At 39.0% G+C, this 18956-nt stretch overlaps 1 protein-coding gene across 1 annotated transcript in view; it reads left to right on the forward strand.

Annotated features, from left to right (window-relative positions):
• Positions 1–18956, forward strand: part of TANGO6 (transport and golgi organization 6 homolog) — a 129938-nt gene that overhangs the window by 88888 nt on the left and 22094 nt on the right. The window contains exons 14-15 of the mRNA XM_011380580.2: positions 2493–2644; positions 11519–11632. Coding sequence (XP_011378882.1) covers positions 2493–2644; positions 11519–11632 — 266 coding nt within the window. The remainder of the gene's footprint in view (positions 1–2492; positions 2645–11518; positions 11633–18956) is intronic.

The raw sequence follows: 18956 nt of genomic DNA on the forward strand, positions 1-18956 counted from the left end.
TTTAGACAAAAGGTGAATTAGAATCTTAGAATCTTGTGGCTCAAATAAGTTTCAAGTGAAGCAATAACAGCGTTTCATCTGGATAAAGAAAAATACAGAGAGAGAGAGAGAAGGCAAGCAAGCAATCCAAAAAAAACAAAACAAAACAAAAAACCCTAAATCAAAACCAAGAGTGAGTGGGATAACTGAGATTTTGTTGCTTAATCAGAAACTAAAGAATAGTAGCGGATGTCCTGGAGCCCAAGGTTTTAATTCATAATGAACTCAGTCAATAGTTATGAAATATTCTCAGTGTATAACCCCTTCACATGAGCAACTACTGTGCTTACTCACCTTTTTTTTTTAATAGGTTGGCAGATGTCTAAAGATGACTTAGCTCTTTGGGAAAGTCATAGATATAGATATAGATATAGATATAGATATAGATATAGATATAGATATAGATATAGATATAGATATTATAAGAATCATGCTATATACCAGGCTATTGTTCCAATTAAAATTGTAATTAGAAGGAAAAATTATTGGGTTTAATTTTTTCCTTTGTTATAATGTTAATTATAAAATTGATTTTTGAATCCTTTATAAAACATATGCAGTCTTAAATTTCTTTGTTTTGGCAAATCTAACTTTCCTGGCTTTATACTGATACACGTAGAACTGACATAGAGGTATTCTACAATTTTAAAGAACATTTCAGTTTTCATATTATATCAGAATGCTTTTGGCTGCAGATACAGAAATTCCCAACTCGACTGGCTTAAACATAGCAAATACATCATTACACATAACAAAAAGTCCAGCACTAGTTAATTTTTTGACTCCATGTCATCATTCAAGACCCAAATTCTTTTCATCTTTCTGCTCTGCTAGCCTCAGCTATTTGGCCTCATCCTCTGGTCCCTCATGGTTTCAAGTTGGCTACAGCAACTCTAAAGTGTCATATCTTTACCATAGCCACAGGCAAAACATATTCTTAGAGTCTTCCAGCAGATTTTTCTTTACACCTCATTATCCAGGTTGGTCATATGCCCATACTTAAACCATTTAAGGCAAGGGAAGATGTCCACCACGATTCACTTAGACCAGTGAAGACCTTAGCCTGAATCACATCAGTGGTGGTTAGGGCCAATGGGAAGGTAGATATCTGAATGAAATTAGAGTGTGATTTGCAAGAAAGAATGGGAGAATGCCAACGAGATGTACAAAACAAAATTTGACAAACAGGCATCCCTAAAGCTCAAACTAAGAACCCTTTATGTAGGATCTTTGAATTCTCTGCCTGTGTCAATTGCAGAGAATGCAGCTATATCCTCTGACTACATGTATTCATTTTATTCTTCATAGGAATCTGGTCAGGGCTGACCCCCAGCCTGGAGACTAGGATCCAGTACAGTCTTGAGAAGTCAGCTATCCAGCATGGTAGGAGCTAGGAGGAAGGAGGATTAATTGGAGGCTAGCAGAGCCCCCAGGAAATGGGAGCAGAGCTCTAAATCCCCAAAGAACAGGTTTGAACAAGAGTGTGACAAATCTAGGCCATGTATGTGAGGTCTAAGAGAGATCGGGTTGCATGGAACATAATGGCAGGGCACTTTGAGAAATGAAGAGTAGATGCAATAAGTGTTCCAACTCTGCCAGTCCAGTACCTGGAAAACAGGGTCATAAGTGGGCCCAGAGTCAGCTCACTGGGTACAGTGCGGGCTCTTAAGATGCTGACCTTCCCACTGGCTCTTTTTGGTTCTTAGGTGCACTTCGGGTGGTGTTGGTAGAGCATGCAGTTAAATGGATGCTCATTTGGAAAGTAGTAAGGAAGCTCAGGCAGGGCAAGAATTTGCATACATGGAACATTAAGTTGTGGTTTTGTTTATGTAATAACATGCCCTTGGCTTTTATGGAGGGTCAGTATAAGAAAGAGCCATAAGATTTCTCCATTGAATACAAAACTTGTCCATTCTGCTCTTCACTTTTCTCCTAGGTTTTCACATGACTTGTTCCTTTGGGTCTTCTCCTCTGAGAGCTTTTCCCTGAGCCCTCATCCCTGGCTCTCAATCCCACCACCATCCCTGCCTTCCTTCTTTTTCTTCATAACCCTTATTGCTGCTGCAAGATTTATTTACTCTTTTTGTCTTTCTCTCCGACCAGAAGCTGGCTTCATGAATATGGGAACTTGCTTTCTTGTTCATGCTATATTATCTCCAGTACTGAGAACATACTTTTTTGTGCATTTGTATATTTAGTATACATATTTAAATCTGTAAGCTTAGTTTGTTAATAGTAAGAGAAGTTATGTGTGTGGACATTTTTACATACATAAATGGAATGATACTGGTTCTATTAGTTTCTTTTGCTCTTCCAGAGCATGATTTTTAGTGGTTATGCAACTACTTTGAAATATATAAAACACCATAAAGTGTACCATGAAAATATCATTGTTTCTTGTTTAAGAAGTTGGCAGTTTGCTTTAACACATTTTGATTTCCCTTTTTATGTAGGGGACATGGTTTCAAAGTACCGAGAACCTTTGATCCACACCTTCCTGAGGGGAGTGAGAGATCCAGACAGTGCTCACAGGGCCAGCAGCTTATCCAACCTTGGGGAGCTGTGCCAGAGGCTGGACTTTCTGCTGGGCTCCGTGGTTCATGAGGTACTGCATGTCGATTCTTTTCTCTAAAGCTTGACTTCACTTGGACCTATGGTATAGCTTTGGATTGAGAGTCAGGAGACCTGTATTATTTTTCAATATTGGTTAAGTCCTTTAACCTCTGTCGGCTTCACTAGTCTGACATGTATATCAAAAGTTATATTGTAAGAATTTTTTAATTCTTATTTAAGGAAGTCATCTTATCCTATATTAAGCAATAAAAGAGGATTTATTATGAAGATTCCAAAGTAACTAACAGAATTGCAGAAACTTTGAGGAAGGGCAGATGAAACTCTGCCTGAGGCTCTGGGCCACCTGTGAGCCCCATCTCTGTTCACAGAACAATCTCAGGCAAATACTCTAATTGGTCCTCTTTGGTCGCACATGCTCTGTATTCAGGGGGACAGGGTCATTTACCAGAAAAGACTATGTATTGGTCACTTTACACCCAGTTCCTGGTCCATAGTAGGTAAGGGAGCAGCCAGAGTAACAGCCGTACCAAGTGTTGGCGCAGGATGCTCCTGATTCTAGAGTTTATGATCTAATGAAACGCGCATCTTGTCACACACTTGTATGTTGCTCCATGAATATCTTGCTCTAGCCCCTTAAATTTTATGTTTGCCCTCGTGTTCTTTAGTCATCAGTATATTAATATGTATCTTGAGCACCTACTACATGCTAGCGTGTTGCTATTTAGAGATGATGATAGACAGAAAGAACAAGTTAATATATGGCCAGGAGTCTTTTTCTGACCAATGTACTTGACCAGCTCTAATCTTTTTTGGAAGAAGATGGCTTATAAATTATAAATATATAGATAAAATAGTTTATATTACCTTTTTATTTATGAGGGACCAGATTTCTCATACAAAGCATGTAACTTTATAAGAACAAAAACTTAGACAACCGTAATAGTGGTTTCTTTTACAATATTCAGTATTCTAGGGCTGACCATATTGAATATCGAATCCTAAGAAGTACCTACTGAGAACGAATTTTCTTCAATGTCTGGTGATTGTACCTTATCAACAAGCACAGAGACACACTCATCGATGTATACGTACACTTGAATTTATGATATTTCCTAGTTCCTGAGCTTTATTTATACGCTTTGTTTTATTGATTATAAAGGCTACTCTTATCATTAAATTCCAACTTAGGATTTTTAGAGAAGTTATTTATCAGTCATTTCCTCTCCTTTAACTCTTCCTCGGACATACTCCCTATGCCTGTTTTTTTTTTTTTCTTTCCTTGGAAACAATGGTTATTATTGACTTAAAATCTTCAATCGCTCTAATGTACATGAACCGTTAGGCACTTGGTCTTTGTTTGCTTTGGATGGCACTTAGCAAATCTCTTATTCTTTAATAATATTAACTTATAACACTTAAGAGAGAGCCTTCGTGGGAGTATTTAGTTATAGAAGCTAAAGATTTCAGCCTATTAAAACTTCTCTGGGTCAAATATTGAAATGATTCCCACATTTTTTCTCTGTTTACTTGTTTTCTTCATGCGACTCAACCTAAACTGAACCATAAACCATGAACTGAACCATGACTTGGGTCATGATCTGAACCAAGCCCAAATATTATTATTTTTAATAACAGCTTTATTGAGATAAAATTCACATACCATACAATACACCCATTTAAAGAGTACAATTCTATGGTTTTAGTATATTCACAGAGTTGTGTAAGCATCACAATTAAAAAAAAAAAACATAGCTATGAACTGAATAAAAATTTCCTACATATCTTCAAATAGATCGATTTGGACTTGGCAGGATCATATACATTTTCTAAAAGCAAAGAACCTAGACAGTGTCTGAACATCATGATCTTCCCAGAACCCCAAAACTGAGACCCTGTTTCTTTTTGAGCCCCTAGGTTCTTCTTTCCTTTCTCTCTTCAGGGAAATTGTAGCATGTCGGCAGCATATGATTACCTGTTGAAAGTGTGGGAGAAATTTCTTGGTTTGGCTAATTAGAAAGATTAAGCTAAAGCAGGTTTTGTAGCATTCAAGAAGTGTCTTCTTTCTGGAGGCCCACCTGACCTGTTGAAAGAGAACCAAAGAGGCTCAGCTCCACCACCTACTGACCTGTGTTCACTTGAGAAGATAACTTAGACTCAGCTCTATTTCCTGACTGAGAAAATGGAATTAAAGTACCTACGATGCAGGATTGTTAAAAAGATCTAACGTTTATGTGGAAAATAAGAAAAAGTAGAGGAAGCTAAGGGTGATCAGGTTTGAACTTTTAGGCAAAGGGGAGGTTGCAGTAAATCATGTATTCAAGCCCTATTGAGAAGGTGACATGTCAGTAAAGAAATTTTAGTTTTCTATTTTAAGATCTTTCTTTAAGGAACATTTTGGTCATTTAAAGGGGGCTGAGGATGACAGTGATGAGGATGAGCAGCAAGGAAATGGGAAGAACAGGGGCAACCAGTGTCCTTCATATGTTCCCAGTTGTACATTTACCAAACACCTGCAATGTGACAGGCCTTTTGTTAGGTGCCAGGAATTAAACACCCTATAAGATACCACCTTGCCTTCTAGGCCTGGACAACTTGGTAGAAGACGCAGACATCAATGATTACAATTACAGTCCATTATGTGTGCCGTGGGAGCACATTTTAGGAGCCCCTCAGTTAGGTTTGGGTACTGAAGAAGATATGATGGAGGAACAGACCCTTGGAGGTAAATCTGAAGAACAAGAATAATATTTGGGTATCCCAGAAAGGCAGAGGTGAGAATTTCAGCAGAGGGAACAGCTTATGTAAAGGCACTCTGGTGTGGGAGAGCCTGACAGGTTTGAAGAAGTATAGGAAGATCCAAAAGGTTAGAGTGGGAAGTTCGTTGGTGGCAGAGCTGGGGCAAAAAATAAAAGAGGCAGCAGGGGCCACATCATGAAGTACTTCATTAGCTTTATGACTTCCTGGCTCATAGCAAGAATCAAGCATTGCTTATAAAGCCTTCAGAAATGCAATATGAATAGGTAGTAGACTATTTACTTACCATGGATGCTAACACAGAGCCTACCTTTTATTTCAACTTTAAAATCAATGTGTGGAGCTGCTGCTGTGGGGGCATCCACCTGGCAAACCCCTTGTCCAGTGACCCTTCCCCTCTTCTAGAGATCTGGACTTTCTGTAACATCAATACCAGTAGTGTTTATAATCATTAACAAATTGCGAGCACAAGAAGGGCAGAATCAGTATTTACCCTTGCACCCCATAGCACCTATCACAGTACTTGGCACTTAGTGGGTACTCAGTAAATGTTTGTTGATTAATATTGAAGAGAAAGAGGAGCAAGGCTTATTTTAGAAGACGAGTTTTTACATATCTTTAAAATAGTAATAATAAAAATAAATAAATAAAACAGTAATAATAGCAAGCACTTAGTACTCTTCTGAGTGCCTTACGTATGTCAGCTAGTCCAATCCTCACAGAAGGAACTGAGGTACAGAGAAATAAGTTGCCAAAGTCATGCCAAGAGGAAGTGGCAAGTCTAGGATTTGAATGCAGGCAGTAGGTTCCCAAATCCATGCACTTAACTACTCACCTATATTTTCTCTCAATAAATATTTTCAGTTCATTTATAAGATTGCTTTTTTGGCCTTGAAAAGGAAGAGACTTGCCATGTGAGAAAAGCTACTGACAGGAAGGGTCATGTAGCTCCGTACTAATAGCATTTGCTTTTGGCAATTAAACTTCAGAAGGCAATATATTCCCTCCGATTTGAAAAACCAGGTGTTTCTATCCCACATAATTTCTGTCTCTTCTTTTTAGTTGTTCCTTCTTATGTATCATCCCACGCTTGCCATGTCATCAGTGCCAAACCAGCTGCCTTGGGTGGACTACAAGTTCAAACATGATTGGACACCCGACAGTCTTAGTAGTTCAGCCATTGAGTCCTCCTATAGTCAGACTGCTCTTGTTCATTTGTATTGAAAAAGTGGCATTATTTGGCCTGGCTTCTAAGTAGTTCTTCATTTGTTCATTCATTAAACAAGTATTTATTGAACACTTACTCTGTGACAGTTATGGGGCTACAACCAAACCATGTGCTAGGTGGTGGGGATCCAGCTCTGAACACAACAAAGTTCCTGCTCATGAAACTGACATTCTAGAGAGGAGAGTTAGGTAACAAACAAGCAAACAAGTAAATAAATGTATACTGTGGTCAGAGGGAGTAAGTGCTAATCAGATAAATCTAGTAAGGTAAGGGGCAGGAAGGGAGTTTGTATGTGAACTTAGATGAACAGGAAAAGCTTCAGTGATGAGTGATATTTGAGCAAAGATCTGAAGGAAATACCTGGGGAGAGGTAGAGGGAGCAGAAATACAGAGGCCCTGAAGCAGGTGCACACTTGACTTGCCAAACAGCAAGGCCGCTGTAGCTTGAGTGAAGAGGGTAAGGGGAGGTATCGGAGGTGGTGGCAGTCCAAGTGGAGCCTTGGAAGGACTTTGGCTTTTACTGCGAGTGAGATGGGAAGCCAGAGCAGAATAAAACAATCTAATTTATTTTAAAAGATTATTGTATCCTCTTCTATGACAGTTTCTTCAGTGTCCCATGAAAGCTCTGGAAATCTTTTGCAGTCTGAAAAATGCTTAGCCCCAGTGTGTACTGATGGAGAAGGAAGTTTAACTTTGGGCACATTGAAGGACTTCTTCATGAGCATTTGTCATGTGCCAGGTATATTAGAAGACACAGAAAAGGACCCAATCTCTTCCCCCAGGGATATCTCAGTGGAGTGTGAAATACTGAGGAATAAATAAGTGGACTAGAGTGATGTCATAGAACAAGCACAAGGTGCTGAAGGAACATGGAACTGGGACCCTTAGTTAGACTTGTCAGGGCAACAAGGATGTTACATTGATCAAGTGTTGGCCAGTTAGAGAAAGAGGAGAAGCATAATCTAACATGATCTGATCTAGGGATCATTGATTGCTATAGCCCATGGGCATCTGAAGAAATCTGTCCTACCTGCTAGGTGGTCCAGATTTGTGGGTGTTCGTGCTGTGACAGTGCATGCTGGCAAAGAAGGATAGGATCAGCTCTTTCACATTCTCTGTACTAGGAATTCAGGTTTTTCCTCTCTATTGGTGTCGAGATTTAACTTGTTTGGAGAGCATTTTTATTTTTCCCAATTTCTTCTTCTTGTCAAGAGCTGTGTTCCTTGAAGTCAAATCTAGATAGGCTCTTTCATCTTTACCACTCTCTCTGAGAAGTAGATATGATTTAAGTGAACTGCACTGAGAGGCCCATCCTCAGTACAGCAAATAAGATATGCCCTAGGTGACAAGTGAAGAAGCAATCCACTTTAAATATAATGTCCACAAACCTGAGCTTTGAGGTCTGATGCAAAGCTATTGCCTCTGGTCTAGCCGAATAATCCAAATTGATTACCAATTTTCCACAATCAGTGAGGTTTTCTAAGTAGCAGGGCATGTGCAGTTTGAGGGTACATAGACTACTGAGGTGAGGACTCAGGTAGATGTCCTGGGAAACCTCGAGGAAGCTAAAGTAGCCACCACAGTTCTCTTTCATGGCAGGTTAAATGAGCAAAGTGAGCACGTTTGAATTAGAGGCCATATTGCCTTTGCTGTTAAGGTTTCTTAGTTTACAAAATAGAAGGACAGATGGTCCAGTTTCAGACAAGTTAGTATACTGACTGAATTTTAAGGAAGCATCAGGGAAAGGGATGAAGATTGAAAAGAAAATTGAAATCATGTGTTCTCGATACATACCTCGAATCTGTTACCTCTCTTCTGGAATTTTCCAAGGGGGAGAGAGTGTGTGTGTGTGTGTGTGTGTGTGTGTGTGTGTGTGTGTGTGTGTGTGTGTGTGTATAATCTTGCCACTTGTATTATCTTTATTTACATAGTTCTAATTATGCTTGGTGTGTGCCAGCTGTTTGAGGAGTGATGTTTTCCTTATTTATGTTGGCTTCTATCAAGTGTTAAATTACTTAAACTGACCTTTAGTGTTTCCAAAGCAATCATCATCTTTCTCTCTGTACGGCTTTCAGAAGTGGATATGATTTATGTAATTTAGCCAATGAAGAAAAAGCCTTACATAGTATGGCTTATTAAAATAGGTACATCGACCCGTAGGGCAGGCAACATGAAGATCACATAGAATGGGTTTCTGCCCTCTGGGAGGACTTAGAAACAGAATAGAAATATTACACCAATTCATAAATTAGTAAAGACCTTACATCATAGATGATGACCTTACATCATCTATCTGTCTATTCAACAATGCTTTTAGGGGTGGAAGGCAGTGTTGAGTATGTCCTTGGGATTGGAGGTGAGAGAGACTAGCCATGGGAGTGACTTGTTCAGACTGAACAGATGAGAGTGGCCCTGCTTCTAGTATTTGACGAGGGGTCTATCCCACCAGCCTGCGATAGAGCAACATTACAAGTTGGTTACGGGAGCGTGACCTGAAAAGAAGGCTGTTCTTATCTCTAGATATCTGCAAGATCATATTAAAATTCTGATGCTTTAAAAATATTTTGCATAACCAACCATTACACATTTGGTTTTTGTGGCAGAAGTATTGAGGAAGGTTCATGACCACTTTTCTGTTCACAGGACCCTTGCTGATTGTCCTGGATGGCTGCTTGCAGATGGGCTCGAGTCTGGTGCATAATCACTCACAGCCTGTAGCAAGCAGGAAACCGTTCCTTCTGATCTCAGCAAGGCTTGTAATAACCAGCTCTTCTCTAGTCATACCGTCAAGGTGGCATGGGGATTCAAGAACTAGCTTTGCAGGGGAAGCCCTTTTCTAGCCAGGACACCTCTGCCTGTCCCAATTTTGGAATAAATGTCTGAGAGTTAGAGCTGGCCTGACACTGAGAGCTGAGACAGAGGTGTGGTCCACTCAGCATAATGAAACAGAATAGAGGTGGCAGAGCTGGACGCCATCAGAGTTTTAGGCCAGGAAGCCTTGGTGGAATGAAATGTGGAAACATGGGCCCAAAACTTAACCTAGAGGGAGGCGGGCAGAAAGGCTTGGGAGCATCTGCACATTACCTGGCCTGTGCTGGCTTTCACGCTTTAGTTATCAGACTGAATAAGCTGAACTTTCATGTGTCAAGAAGGACTCAGACCTAGCTGTAACTTGTTTCTCTGATTTCAGCTCTTACCTTGTAAATACTAAGCCTGCAAGTGGAGGTAGCTATTATATTGTTGCCTGTTTGGAGGTTGCCCAAGGAATTCCTCCTAGGACTGAATTACCTCCATCATTAATGTCAGAGACATGGAAATCACTGGATGGCCTTGAGTCAGGGTGTCCCAGGTCAAAAGCAGAAGCAGCTTGCTGGATCTTATTGAAAAATGGCCCCCAGAGAGTTGAGCTTTTCTGGGATTTCCCTTCACTTGCAAACTGATAGTTTTTCTAATCGATGTACAACTTGATTAAATGCCAGTGCATCACAGATGCAATTATATTTAAAAACAAGCTACTTCTTCTCATCTCTTTGCCATCACTGATTAATTAAACTCTTTGAACTATGCCCAACTGTTTGAAAGCTGTAGAAAATACAACCTGCATATTTAAAATTTCTGCACAAGTCTGTGTCCTCATTTGTGCCTATATCTTTTAAACCTTTTTTAAAACCATTCTTTAAACACAGGATATATTTATACATGTTTCCAAATACACAATCTGGCTATTTTCTTATCATGATTAGAAATCCCTCCACAGTTAGCAAAGAAATACACTTACATAGTAAATCAAAAACAAAGTATGTGAGAGACCAATTGAATAATTTCAATTTTTGCTGCCATTGTTCACACTTTCAAAATTTTTACTTTTTCTTTTTAAATCTTGCACTAATGCCTCTGAAAATTTTGTTGCTGTTGTTTTTAGAGGTAACTCTTCATTGAGGTTTTAGAATATTTTTGTGCCTACCAGAAGCAGGGTTGGGGGTAAGGTGACTGGTACAGGGTATAGAAAACTCTCATTATATAACATGTAATTATTAGCACCATGTTTTGCAAGTAATTTCCAGTCTTTTCTGTTATAGAGGCATCTTTTAAAGTAAATGAGCACTGAAAGATATATTCTGCAAATGAAGAAGTCCAGGCAGGGAGCCTCAGAAATTGGCCCCTAGTGACTCACATGGGGTGTAAGCTGGATTTGTAGGACTGGGAGGTCTGGACATGCTGAATAAGATCCATTTGAATGTTTATGTATTTCTCTGACTGTGGGCAGAAATTTTCATCAGTAGCACATCCATACTCACGCCAGGCCTTGAACTCTCAAGCCTGCTTAGCCAGATCTCCATGGTTCTCAGTCCCTAGATGCTGCTGTATTTGGACCATCCTTTCTTCCTTCAATTTGATGTCCCCAAAGGGGGACAAGTAACAGTTCTTCCCACTTTTGAGTAAATATTTGCAATGGACCATGCTTTTATTATAAAGTCACATGCCACATAATGACATTTTAGTCAACGATGGACCACATATAAGATGGTGGTATACCATACAGCCCAAGTATGTAGTAGGCTTTACCTTTTGGTTTGTGGAAGTATACATTCTTCGATGTTCACATGACAAAATTGCCTAACGTTGCATTTCTCAGAATGCATCTCCATCATTAACGGCACATGACAGTATACATGTATCCCTTCCCACTCTCTAATTTTTCTCCTGAATTCCAAACCAGATTTTGTCCTTTTTCAGAAAAACCAGACTAAATCAAGATCTCTGCCACTAGAACTCTCCCTCTTTACTGAAAATGAGGAAACTATCCACCCCTCTCTAAGCCAGAATGTTCTCGATGAACATATAGAAAGTAGAACATAGTTGGAAGGCTTTATGTAATTGTGCAATCCTGATTTTTATTGACTTCTTCTCTCACTCTCCTAGGTAACAGCTTGCCTGATTGCTGTGGCTAAAACAGACCACGAAGTTCAAGTGCGCAGAGCTGCCATCCACGTGATTGTGCTGCTACTTCGGGGACTCAGCCAGAAAGCTACAGAGGTAAGTCGGTCTCTTACCATTTGCAGATTCCCTACCTGTTTGGTTTTTGTCTGTTCATTAGTCTCCTTTCACCAGGGCAGGCCTCAAAACTTTTCCCTGGACAGACTCAGGAAAATTGTATTGTTTGCATCTTCAGTAAGAGTCTCTGTTTCTTCTGCAACACACTAATTGCTGCAGAAAAACCAGAGCACAGATTTATAGATTGAAACTCTGAGTCCTGGTATTCTCCTCAGGGGGACAAGTTTCAAGATTAGCTAGCTAGAGCACACTAAGCCTGCCTCTGTAGCCTGAACTATAGTGACTTGTCTTTCTGACTCATAATAGTTTATACTGAATTAGTAAAGGGCCTCATTCAAAATGTTTTCTTTCTGGCTGTGAGTTCAATCCATAAGTTTTTAGTTGCTGCAGAATTAAACTTTCTTCCTCCTCCAAGTAGGTTTGGCTGAATTTCTCCCCAGTGTATGGTCAATACAGGAAGAAAGTATTTATATCCATCTGTGAGCTAAGAATGAGTGACCTCTAAATTAATTTTCTTCTTGATCTTAATGGACACTCGTTCCCAGATGACTTTATAGAGAGAGTTTGCATTAATAATTCACTTATTGGCATCCATGATGCTGATCTATGGCTGGCACATCAGTATTTAAGTGTCGGTGAAGCCATTAGAAGGGTGATTGTTTTGTCAGACACACAGGCTTTATTCATACTAGAATTTTGCCATATCATGTTTCTTACACCATTTTTGTACAAGCATGGACTCATTAGTTATCCCCTAACTATTATCTAGGACCTTGAAGGGAGTGAGGGATGTACAGATCATAACTCGATAACTCAGACAATTAAATAAATTGCTATAGGGTACACACTGTTCTTGAGAATCTGTTGTACAAGAGGGAGTTAAGAGTGAGTTTTTTTCAACCACTGTCAAGATCAATAAAACTCTGACAAATAACCATCATTAGATAAGTTGTTAACAATGGAGAACTGGGTGAGGGGTATACAAGAATTCTCTATGCTGTCTTTGCAACTTATCTGTAAATCTAAAATTATTTCAAAATAAAAATTTAAAAATATGAGTTACAATACTTAAATCTACAAAACTTTGTAAGCTCAACACACTTACTACGAGAGAGAGAGAGAAAGAGAGAGAGAGGGAGAGGGAGAGGGAGAGAGAGAAGCAGAGCAAAATGCCTGGTTAGTAAAACGAAAGAAGAATTAGAAATTCTATCCAGATTTCTCACATCCATGTGTAGCCAATGAAAGCAACGCTGCTTGTCTCACCAGTACTACAATAATTTGTGGCCATAGAAGATTTCATCACTTTCAAAAAAGCCATGTGAACAAAAAACCTCTCTCCTACTCTCCAAACCAACTCTAGTCTGCACTCACTGGAATTTATAAATTGTGCTTACTCAGTGAATAAAGAGAAGGAAATAGGATGGGACGAATGTATGATACCTCTTCCTGTGGATCCTTGAGACCAGGTGTGTTAAATCTTGTAATCGTAGGTATGATTATAATCAGGAGCACTTTGATGAGAAGCGGAGGTAACCACAAAGCTTTCAATCTAGGATTTCTCTTTACTGCTCTGTTTTGCCCCCAGGAACAGCTGAAATGAAAATGCCACTTTGTTAATGAAGTTCAGTGTTTTTTTTTCCATCTAATCACTATTTCTCAAGCTATAGAGTGCCAAAAGATAATCCCAGGTTTCAGTGAATTCTCTGTTGCTCATAGATGTGTCGCAAAGGACCTCTGTGTTTCTGGCAGCTTGCAAAGGAGGCAGAGAGTCAGAGGCAGAGGTTCAAAAGATCAGGTGATAGATTGGAATCAGAGAGGGAAGACATCAACTCCCAACTCAGGAGGTAGCGTTTTACCTCTTTCCCATTTGAAAGTAGCCAGAATTTTGTTCAGTCAACACAATGTCAGCATTGGAGGGAAATCCTGCCTCCACTTTCTTACTGAAAAACTTGTTTTTTCTGTTCAGCCTTGTTTTGGCCTTATGACCCTATCTGTTTGTTAACTCATCCCCAATATAGCCCAAAGCCTAGGAGAAGCCAGAAGGACCCTCCTTTAAACCTATTCCCATGTACCCTTGCCAAACATTAAGTTTACTAGGGCACCCAGGAGAGGAGCTGTGTTTAGACCTGTGTCCTCTATTGGCCTCAGAGTTAAGAACAGCCCTCAACATAGAGGAGATGAGCTGAGCAACAGAATGAGAAAATTATGCCTAACTCTCCAGCTTTTCCCGAATTAGGTCTTTGCAAGGTGACTTGTTTGTTTATTTAAGTATTGTAAATATTTAGAACATCCATATTTATAAATTCATTCCAAAGACAATAATGAATAATTAGGGCAGTCATGGCTGAGTGGTAGTCTGCCAGACTGGCCTTCCTTCAAATAACAACTGAAAACTCTGGATGTAACATAGTAAGCAGCTACTGGAAGACCCTGGAGTGAGGTCTGAAGCAGGCCGGTTCTTCTTACGGGGAGCCCATGCTTAGAGGAGAGGTGCTATACAACATGAGCTCTCATTTCCTTGGCTCTTAGCACAGAGACAAGTCCATTTGGCAAAGAATGCAATGCATTGGGGCACTGGTAGAGAAGTCATAGTCCTTCTGGGCTGTGGAACGAGAAGATTGAATCTGGGGACGCTACAGCTGCCAGAGAGGGCAAATTCTGGAAGGGAAAGACCTAGACAGAGGAGTCCCAAATTCTGTCTGCCTGCATCTCTGGCTGACCCCTGAACCAAACACGATAATTGCATGCTTTAAAAGGCAAAGGGGAAGGGGAAAAGCACTAATTGGAAAAGAGCAGAATCCAGAGTCTCCATAATTTAACATTCGTAATGTCCAGGATACAATCCAAAATAATTCAGTATATGAAAAACCAGGAAAATGGAACATATAGTCTCAATAGAAAAGAAAATCAACTGAGGCCAACCCCAAGATAATCCTGACATTGGAATTATCAGGCAAGGATTTTAGAGCAGCTATTATATTTATCCTCAATGAAGTAAAAGAGAAATATGCCTGCAATTCATAAAAAGGATAAGCAATCTCAGTAAAGAAATAGAAACAATTTTTAAAAAACTAAATGGAAGTTCTAGAACTAGAAACTGTAATATCTGAGATTTTTTAAATCGCTGAACAGTATTAAAAGAATAGAGACGACAAAGGAAAGAATAAAAGAATTTGAAGCTAGAGCAATAGAAATTAATGTGAAGAACAAAAAGGAAAAAAATAAAAATAAAAAAAAAGTGAGTGGTTTGGAGTAACCAGGGGTTCTCAGAAACCTAAACCTGTGTTTTCCCTATAAGCAATGGCTCACTATCCACTAATTCAGTGTCGTTGCTGACTTTATAGAACGTAACTCCTGTGAGTAATGAGAATCAACTGTACAATCGGTCTCCTGTACCCTTAGGGGACACAATCCAGGACCGCCAGTGGAGGCCTGAAACCAAGGATAGTGCCGAACCCTATATGTGCTGCTTTTTCCTATACATACACCCCTATGATAAAGTTTAATTTCTGAATTAGGCGCAGTAAGATATTAACAACTATAATAATAAAATAGAACAATTATAACAATATACAGTAATAAAAGTTATGTGAATGTGGTCTCTCTCTCAAAATAGCTTATTATACTATACTCACCTTTTCACTTATAGGAAGCACTTTACAGCTTCTCTTTAGCATATCTGAATTGCCAGCATCACTACTCTTGTGCCTTGGGGCCATTATTAAGTAAAATAAGGGTGACTTGAACACAAGCACTGTAATACCACGACAGTCGATCTGATAACCAAGACAGCTACTAAGTGGGCAGTTAGCGTCTATAGCATGGACACGCTGGACAAAGGGGTGATTCACATCCAGGATGGGATGGAGCGAGACGACAAGAGAGTTCGTTATGTTACTTAGAATGGTGAGCAATTTAAAACTTATGAATTATTTAGTTCTGGAATTTTTCATTTAATATTTTCAGACCACGTTTGATTGTAGGTAACTGAAACCGCAGAAAGCAAAACCGCCGATAATAGGGGACTACTGTGTATACAATAGGAAATAAAAGTTGATGATCTAGGGTTGACTATAGTTCTAGATTTATCTAGATAACCACTACTGTCGTTTTCTACATAGTTTACAGAAAGCTGACTTCTCAGAAGAACTGTGAAGTACTTAAGCACTTTGCACGTGGGTTTATAGTGGCTACTTATGGCAGCATTTTATATTGAAACTTTTCTCCTGGCTTTTTATTATTAAAAGGTAATTCCCAGAGCTTAGCTCTTCTTCTTTATGATCTCTAATTTTAGATGGCAAAAAAATAATTAATCTATTCTCTACTCTGTCTAGTGGGAGATAAGTAGTAGGCTTTAGAATTCATTCTTTCAAGATGATAAACAAGTCTTGACACCAGATCATATCTTCAAAAATAAGCAAAACCTGGAAGCATCTTCATGGGGAGGAGTTTGGGATTAATTATTAATTGATGGCTGAGTCAGGTTCTGAGCCAAACTCAGGCCTCCACCCAGGAGTGATTTTTAATTCCTTCTTTTGAGTCCAGTGTTGGACTCTGATGGCAGAAGACTCTTCCTAATAACATTACGAATAGTAGTTTCACTAACGTTTGTGCAGCTGAGAGAGAAGACAAACCCTGGCTAAAAAAAAAAAAAAAAAATGAAATGATTTGTGTTTGACGTTATGTTTTTTAATTACAGCAGTTATACGTGGTCCATCCAAAAGGTTTAGTGTGTGTGTCCTAGGTTCACCTTGTGCCTGTCTGTCCAGACTGGGAACTAGGACCTGAGGAGGATGTGATACTTAATCTCTGACATAGCACAAATGGCAAGTTATAAATAAATGGACAGACTAAATGGAAACTTCCTTTTATTGGTTTTGTCTCATCCTGAAAGTTATTTTGACAACATTTGGTATGTTTTTGTGCTATCAATACAGCAAACAGTCCCAGTTTCCTTCCCAGAGCTAGTTTCACAGACACTACTCCTTTTTAACAAATTGATGGCTCCATGTGAGAAGCAAATGAAAAGAACATTTATATAAAAATGACAAGGATCCAGGTAATAATTATTCCTCTGTAAACTGAAAAGTGCTTGGGAGAGCCCTTCCAGGACTAAAATTAAAGAGCACCTCCCCTTCCTGAGAATGAGGAGCTTGCGGCCAGTTGATCGAGGCGGGAATTCTGTTCATCGTCTTCTGCTGCTGGCCAGGGCTTGGGTGTTTACAGTACTGACATGATTCATAAAAGGCATTTAATAAGATTTAAGCATTTGTTGGACATTATTTACACTGTCAGAGGCATAAAGAGACTTTAAAATATATTGTAAGTTTGTAATTTTTAATTTTTATTTTTTTATTAAGGTTTATTGGGATAACATTGGTTAACACAATCATAATTTTCAGGCGTACATTATCATTTGACTCTGTATATTCTATTGTGTGTTCACCACCCAAAGTCCAGTTTCCTTCAGCTACCATATATTTGATCCCCTTTACCCACTTCACCCTCCCCCTAACCCCCTATATTTGACCCCGTTTACCCCATCTATTTCCCCCCTCCTCCCCCACCCCACTAGTAATCACTACTCTGTAGTCCTCTGGTACCCACTAGTCTATAGTCCATGGCCATGAGTCTCTGTTTATTTGTCCTGCTCATTTGTTGCTTTTAGGTTTATATCCCACATATAAGTGATATCATGTGATTTTCAACTTTTTCTGTCTGGCTTATTTCGCTTAGCATGATTATCTCAAGTTACATCCATGTTGTCACAAATGGCAGTATTTCACCTCTTCTTAGGGCTGAGTAGTATTCCATTATATATATGTACCACAGCTTCTTTAGCCAATCATCTATCGTAGGGTACTTCAGTTGCTTCCATGTCCTGGCCACTGTGAATAATGCTGCTATGAACATTGGTGTGCAAATATCTTTATAGATATGAGTTTTCTAGTCTTTGGGGTAAATACTCAGTAGAGAGATTGCTGGATCATATGGTAGATCAATTCTTAGTTTTTTGAGGATCCTCCATACTGTTTTCCATAGCGGCTGTGCCAATTTGCAGTCCCACCAGCACTGTATGAGGGTTCCTATTTCTCCACATTCTCTCCAGCATTTCTTATTACTTGTCCTGTTGATTATAGCCATTTTAACAGGTATGAGATGGTATCTCATTGTGGTTTTGATTTGCATTTCCCCAATAGCTAGCGATGTTGAACATCTTTTCATATGTATGTTGGCCTTTTATATGTCCTCTAGGGAGAAGTGTCTGTTCAGGTCCTCTGCCCATTTTTTGACTGGATCATTTGTTTTTTTGTTGTTATTGAGTCGTATGAGTTCTTTGTATATTTTGGATATTAGGCCCTTATTGGAGGCATTGCTTGCAAATATATTTTCCCATTTGGATGGTTGTCTCTTTACCTTGTCGACAGTTTCTTTTGGTGAGCAGAAACTTTTTAGTTTGATGTAGTCCCATTCATTTATTTTTGCTTTGACTTCCCTTGCCTTTGAGGTCAAATTCATAAAATCCTCTTTAAGTCCAAGGTTCTTAGTTCCTTTGTTTTCTTCCATGCATTTTATTGTTTCAGATCTTATATTCAGGTCTTTAATCCATTTTGAGTTAATTTTGGAATGCGGTGATAGACAACAGCCTAATTTCATTCTTTTGCTGGTGGCTTTCCAGTTTTCCCGCACTATTTATTGAAGAGGCTTTCCTTTCTCCACTATATGTTTTGGGCTTTTTTGTCAAAAATTATTTGCCCATATAAATATGGATTTACTTCTGGACTCTCGATTCTGTTCCACTGATTCATGTGTCTGTTTTCCTGCCAATACCATGCCATTTTGATTACTGTTGCTTTGTAGTATAATTTGAAGTCAGGCAGAGTGATGCCTCTAGCCTCATTCTTTTTTCTCAGGATGGCTTTGGCAATTTGAGGTTTTTTGTGCTTCCACTACAAATCTGATGATTTTTTGTTCTTTTTCTTTTAAAATATGCTGATGGGATTTTGATGGGGATTGCATTAAATCTGCATAATACTTTAGGCAATATGGTCATTTTAACTATATTGATTCTTCCAATCCAAGAACACGGAATATCTTTCCATTTCTTTGTATCTTCTTCGATTTCTTTTAATAGGGTCTTGTAGTTTTCATTATATAAATGTCCTTCACATGTTTCATTAAATTTATTCCTAGGTATTTTATTCTTTTTGTTGCAATTGTGAAAGGAATTATTTTTTCAACTTCTTTTTCTGACGCTTTGTTGTTAGAGTATAGGAAGGCTATGGATTTTTGAATGTTGATTTTG

The sequence above is a fragment of the Pteropus vampyrus genome, unplaced genomic scaffold, assembly GCF_000151845.1.
Source record: "Pteropus vampyrus isolate Shadow unplaced genomic scaffold, Pvam_2.0 Scaffold394, whole genome shotgun sequence".
NCBI classification, from domain to species: Eukaryota; Metazoa; Chordata; class Mammalia; order Chiroptera; family Pteropodidae; genus Pteropus; species Pteropus vampyrus.